The sequence below is a fragment of the Urocitellus parryii genome, chromosome X (assembly GCF_045843805.1).
Source record: "Urocitellus parryii isolate mUroPar1 chromosome X, mUroPar1.hap1, whole genome shotgun sequence".
NCBI lineage: Eukaryota > Metazoa > Chordata > Mammalia > Rodentia > Sciuridae > Urocitellus > Urocitellus parryii.
Window position 1 is genome coordinate 50,086,864 of NC_135547.1, and position 6,998 is coordinate 50,093,861.

A 6,998-nucleotide genomic window follows, 5' to 3' on the forward strand; every position below is an offset into this window, starting at 1 on the left:
AAATATAATCACAGGAGAGAGATCTCAGAAGAAAATTAATCTTTGGAGTCATTAGCATTTGGGTTCAACTTTAATGATTATTTTTAAGTTATTTCTTGGGATTATATGTTTATTTTTCTGTAATACAGTATAATAAAAAATGCCTTCTTTCACAAAATAGGCAACTAGGCAATCAATATGAAACATTTGTTAGTTTGACTTTTTTATATTATGTCAACGTTTCATTGTATAATTTGAAATATACAGCAATTTTGAAAGAAATTAAAAACCTAAATACCATGTTGATATCAGTTCAAACCTTGATAAGTCCCATGTAGAATAAAAGTTTATGCTCAGTGAGGCATTTACATAATCTCTAATGAGTCCTTTTACTCAAAATACAGTAAAAAAGTTTCTGCACTATAGGATTGACTTTTAAAATAAGTGAAAGTATTATGTAATGTTCATGATTGTTTTTTGAATAATTGAGAGAGAAGGAAAATGAGTTATGGTGTTATACGTTATAGATGAAATAAGATTAGGGTTGAAATTTTTGTAACTGGATGGTAGGTACATTAAGGTTAGTTTAATAGTCTTATTTCTCTTCTTACCCTCTCCCTCTCTTCTCTGTCATATTTATATGAGGTTTCTCATGATAAAAAATTTATAATATAGTAAATTCTGCATGCATAAATACTAATTATAATGAAAATGACAACAATTAACATAAACATTTGAGCAGCAATTACTAAATAAAAGAGCATCTGAAAGGTTGATAATTGAAAATAGCATCCCATAAGAAAAAAAAATTATCACCTAAGTGCTTGTGAGTTTTATACAAGATAGTTTTGTATACTTGATCATGATTCAAAGTCAACTCTGATTCATTAAGATTAATTTGTCAGAACAATGCATAATATGATTAAAATAGAAGTTGCCTCTGGATGTAATTACTTTTCATGTTATTATTTTACCTAGCTCATTTCAGATATGATAATCATGTCAAACCTAATAATGCTAAAGTTATAATAAGCTTTTTGAATAAATAGAAAAAATGCTTATTTTATTATAAGCTACGAAATATTTTTCAAAAAAATACTTACACATTTTAACCTGATATTTGCATCTTTCAAACTTTTGTTCCAACAACTATTGCATTTTTATCTATTTCAGTTTTTAAAATGGTAAATAAATAATCATTCATCCTGTGGCTAAGTCATTCAAGAATAAAATTGGCAAATGCAGGGGATATGTATTTGTTGGATAATTATTATGGATCTAAGTACATAAAATATATTCTTCCAGTGGATGAAAACATCTTCTCCAATGTCACATGTATTTAGATAAAACAAACTATAAAACTGTATTAGTAGAAGTAATGTTGTGCAATCTTCAATTGGTTTGATTTGGAATGTAACTAGAAAGTTTAAAATAAATGGCTATTTGGTTTAAGGCTGCATACTGTTTGCATTGAAACTTGATAATACTGATCTCCCCCTTAAAGGAGAGGTATGTGAAACCTGAAGGTGATAACTTGGGTCTACACTGGTAGAAGGGAAGGCACATGAACAACATGGGGAAAAAGTACCCCAAACAAGCCAAGATACTACATCATTAGACTCCATGGCCAGCATAGGAGAAAAAATGTCAGAGAAGGAGTTCAGGATGTACATAATTAAAATTTTCTGTGAATTAAAGGATGCTATAAGAGAGAAAATACAGGTATCAAAAGATAATTTTGATAAAAAACTAAATGAGCAAATACAGGAAGCCAAAGATTACTTCAATAAAGAGAGATTCTGAAAAAAAAAGAGATTCTTGAAACTAAAGAAACAATGAATCAAATTAAAAATGCAATAGAAAGCATAACTAACAGAACAGATTAATTGGAAGACAGAACTTCAGACAATGAACATAAAACATATAATATTGAAAATAAAGTTGACAAAACAGTAAATATGGTAAGAAACCATGAGTAGAACATCCAAGAATTATAGGATTGCATAAAAAGACCAAATTTAAGAATTATTGGCATAGAGAAAGGCATAGAGTTACATACTAAAGGACTGAACAATCTATTCAATGAAATAATATTCAGAAAAAAATTTCCCAACACTGAAAAACAAATTAGAAAGTCAAATACAAGGCAGCCACGGAGCCGCTCCGGCCGCGGCCCGCCGCCTCTTAAAAAGAGGTGGCCGGCCTCAAGGAACCTTTGCGGCCCAGCCGGCGAGAGCGCGGCGGCCCGGTTCCCGCAGGGCCGCGCGCAGTCAGGCCGACCCCCGCGGCGCCCAGGCGCGGGCCGGGCCTCCGCCGCCGGGAGCAGCATTTTTATTCAGGCGATGCTTAAGGGAGCCCGGCGCGCCCGGTGCATTGTGGGAGCGGCCGCGGCCCGTTTTCGGGAGGAGGCGGAGGGCGCAAAGCGAGCCGGTGGATCAGAAGTAAAAAATTCAGCCAAACAAGAGAGAGGGAGGGGAAGGGCTAACCTGTGAGGAGTGTGGGCCCCAGAACCATGTCTACGCGGGAGTCCTTTAACCCGGAAAGTTATGAATTGGATAAGAGCTTCCGGTTAACCAGATTTACTGAACTGAAGGGCACAGGCTGCAAAGTGCCCCAAGATGTCCTGCAGAAGTTACTGGAGTCTTTACAAGAGAACCACTTCCAAGAAGATGAACAGTTTCTGGGAGCTGTTATGCCAAGGCTTGGCATTGGAATGGATACTTGCGTCATTCCTTTGAGGCATGGTGGTCTTTCCTTGGTTCAAACCACAGATTACATTTATCCTATCGTAGATGACCCTTACATGATGGGCAGGATAGCATGTGCCAATGTCCTCAGTGACCTCTATGCAATGGGGGTTACAGAATGTGACAATATGCTGATGCTCCTTGGAGTCAGTAATAAAATGACCGACAGGGAAAGGGATAAAGTGATGCCCCTAATTATACAGGGTTTTAAAGATGCAGCTGAGGAAGCAGGGACATCTGTAACCGGTGGCCAAACAGTATTAAACCCCTGGATTGTTCTGGGAGGAGTTGCTACAACTGTCTGCCAGCCCAATGAATTTATCATGCCAGATAATGCAGTACCAGGGGATGTGCTTGTGTTGACAAAACCTCTGGGGACACAAGTTGCTGTCGCTGTGCATCAGTGGCTGGATATTCCTGAAAAATGGAATAAAATTAAGCTAGTAGTCACCCAAGAAGACGTAGAGTTGGCATACCAAGAAGCAATGATGAATATGGCACGGCTCAACAGGACAGCTGCAGGACTTATGCACACATTCAATGCCCATGCAGCCACTGACATCACAGGCTTCGGGATCTTGGGCCATGATCAGAACCTGGCTAAGCAACAGAGGAATGAAGTGTCGTTTGTGATTCACAACCTCCCTGTGCTGGCCAAGATGGCTGCTGTGAGCAAGGCCTGTGGGAACATGTTTGGTCTCATGCATGGAACCTGCCCGGAGACATCAGGAGGCCTTCTAATATGTTTACCACGTGAGCAGGCTGCTCGGTTCTGTGCAGAGATAAAGTCCCCCAAGTATGGCGAAGGTCACCAAGCATGGATTATTGGGATTGTAGAGAAGGGCAACCGTACTGCCAGAATAATAGACAAGCCCCGGATTATCGAAGTTGCACCACAAGTGGCCACTCAAAATGTGAATCCCACACCTGGTGCCACCTCCTAATGTAGACAGAAATAGCTATTTGGTTTTGTTTTTAAATAGATCTATTTCCTTTATCATCACTTCAATTAAAGACTATAAGCAACAACAAAAATCTCATTGTGTCTACACATCTGGTGACCTTAGGTCGATTGTGAGTGGATACAATTAATAAAATGAAATCCATGGCCTTCTTTTCCTGTTACATTAACTGAAGATGCACCTAATCTTGAGGCAGCTTCTGAGTTGAGAATTATATTGTTATCCAATACTGTTGATTCATTTTGAATCTTTAGACACGTATCTCTTGCCGCATAGGCTCTTTCTAAAGGTGCTTTCACACAGCACAGACATTACTGAGAGTAGTGTCACATAACAGTTGTGTCTTTTCATTATATGTGTATTTATCATATCAGTCTGGTCTTTTTTTGTATCTTGGATGGTATTCTGGAAGGTTAGATTTGGTAAGTGACAAGATGGTCTCCTGGTAGTAAGAAGGTTGCATGATTCCTTTGCATCTTTGATTTGTAAAGCTGAGACTAATCATTCAAGAGCATCTCTTTGACCCAGGACATTCTCCAATAGTGCATTCAGTTTCACAAGGCAAGTGCTTCAGTCTGCATGGAAAGCACTTTGAAGACAAAAAAGAAATGTTATTTCTTTTTGTAGCCTTCCTGATATTTACAATAATATCATTAACTTTTCTTTACTGATATAGCAAAAAAGAATACTTTTTGCAATGTAATTAGATGTTCTATAGTGCAACAAGGAATTGCCTTCCAATAGGGAGTTCATGTATAATACTCATTTACAATTCAATATATAATTAACTACGCAAATAATTTTTAAATATAATCAATAATAAAGGCTGTTGTGTGAATGGTAGTGTTTAATACATTTTATATTTTGTATAGTGATTTCAAGTCTTTTGTTTCCTTAAAATCAGCAGCTCTTTAGCCTAATTCCTAGCATTGTTTTGTCCTTTGCGCTAGTACTTTTTTGTGCACGCTTTTTGTGATCTGTTAATCTGCATTGCCAACATTGCAGCTCGAACTTAAAACTTGTTATTCAAATAAATATTTAATTTTTTAAATTGAAAAAAAAAAAGAAAGTCAAATACAAGAGGCTTTTAGGACAGCAAATGTACAAAATCAAAACAGATCTACAGCAAGGCACATTATAATGAAAACATCTATCACACAGAATAAGGATAGAATTTTAAAGCCTTCATTAGAAAGGCATCAGATTACCTATATGGGGAGACCCATTCAGATCTCAGCAGATTTTCAAGCATAGACCCTCAAAACTAGAAGGTTCCAGAATAAAATATACCAAGATCTGAAAAAAATGGATGCCAACCAAGAATCTTATATCCAGAAAAATTAAGCTTTATATTTGATGACAAAGTAAAAACTTTCAATGGAAAATATAAGTCAAAACAATTATAACTAGAAAGTCTGCACTAGAGAACATCCTCAGCAAAATATTCCATGAGGAGGAAATGAAAAACAACAATGAAAATCAGCAAAAGGGAGAAGTACATTAAAGGAAAAACCAATCAAAGGAAGAATCATGTTAATTTAAAAACCAAAAATAAACCAAAATGACTAGGAATAAAAACCATGTTTCAATATTAACACTGAATATTAATGCCCTAAATTATCAATAAAAAGATGTAGGCTGGCAGATTGTATTTTAAAAAGAACCAACAATATGCTGCTTATAAGACACTAAGAAAAGCCATCCACATAAGAAAACACATCCACAGACTGAAGGTGAAATTTTGGGAAAAATACATAGCCCTCACATGGACTGTCTAAATAATCAGGGGTTTCCATCCTCATATCAGATAAAGTAGACTTCAAACCAAAGTTAGAATGGATAAAGAAAGAAATTTCCTACTCCTTAAGGGAATCATGCATCAGCAAGACATAACAATTATAAATATATATTCAACAAACAATGGAGCATATACATACATCAAACAACCTTTTTTCAATTTCAAAAATCAAATAGACCAAAACACGATAATAATTTTACCCACCTCTCTCACCACTGGATAGATCTTCTAGAGAAAAACTAAACAAAGAAACTATAGAACTCAATAATACAATTAATAATTTAGACTTAACAGACATATATAGAATATTTTGTCCATCAGTGAGTGAATACACTTTTTTCTCAACAGCACATGTATCCTTCTCTAAAATAGACCATATATTATGCCACAAAGCTACTCTCAGCAAATACGAAAAAAATAGATTCCATCCTGCATTCTATGAGATCATGATGGAATGAAATTAGAAATCAATGATAAAATAAATAATAGAAGATACTCCAACACCTGGAGTATGCTATTAAATGAACAATAGATAGCAGAAGACATCAGAGTGGATATTTAAAAATTCTTAGAGGCAAATGAGAACACTGATAGAACATATCAAAATCTCTGGGACACTATGAAGGCAGTGCTAAGAGGAAAGTTCATTTCATTGAGTTTATTTCTTAGAAGAATATGATGTCAACAAAAAATGACCTAACATTACATCCCAAAGCCCTAGAATAATAAGGAAAAAACAACACCAAAAGTAGCAGAAGATAGAAAATAATTAAAACCAGAGCTGAAATCAATGACATTGAAACAAAAGAAACAATTGAAGAAAATAACATAATGAAAAGTTGGTTCTTTAAAAACTAAATAAAATTAATAAACCCTTAGTGGTACTAAAGAGGAGAAGGAAAGAGAAAAATCAATATACAAAATTTTGTGATGAAAAAGAAAATATCACAGTGGACACTTTTAAAATACAGACGATAATTGGAAATATTTTGAAAATTTATACTCTAATGAAATACAAAATCTTGAAGACATCAACAAATTTCTAAAGTCATATGATCTGCCCAAACTGAACCAGAAGAATATGCACAATTTAAACAGAGCAATTTTAAGCAATGAAATAGAAGATGCCATCAAAAGCCTAGTAACAAAGAAAAGCCTAGGACCAGACAGATTCACAACCAAGTTCTATAAGCTTTCAAAGAAGCACTAATACCAATACAGCTCAAACTATTTCATGAAATAGAAAAAAAAGGGAACCCTACCAATCTCATTCTATGAGGCCAATGTCACCCTAATACCAAAACTAGACAAAGACACAAGGAAAGAAAAACTTCAGAACAATATCTCTAATGAACATAGATACAAAAATTCTCAATAAAATTCTGGCAAATTGAATACAAATGCATATTAAAGAGATAGTGCACCACAATCATTGGGGTTCATCTCAGGGACACAAGATTTGGTTCAACATATGGAAACCAACAAATGTAATTCATCACATATCAATAGACT

General features: G+C 35.2%; 1 protein-coding gene across 2 annotated transcripts; it reads left to right on the forward strand.

The window, feature by feature from the left end:
* Positions 1 to 2,318: 2,318 nt before the first annotated feature.
* Positions 2,319 to 4,564, forward strand: LOC144250766 (selenide, water dikinase 1-like). Of its 2 annotated transcripts, XM_077793813.1 has the most exons (2): positions 2,506 to 2,679; positions 2,772 to 4,564. In XM_077793813.1, the coding sequence occupies exons 1-2, from the start codon at positions 2,598 to 2,600 to the stop codon at positions 3,668 to 3,670; spliced, it is 981 nt and encodes a 326-aa protein (XP_077649939.1). In that variant the 5' UTR covers positions 2,506 to 2,597; the 3' UTR covers positions 3,671 to 4,564. The 2 variants fall into 2 exon arrangements, with proteins under 2 accessions (XP_077649938.1, XP_077649939.1); XM_077793812.1 differs by having other exon boundaries at positions 2,319 to 4,564.
* The last annotated feature ends 2,434 nt before the right edge of the window (positions 4,565 to 6,998 follow it).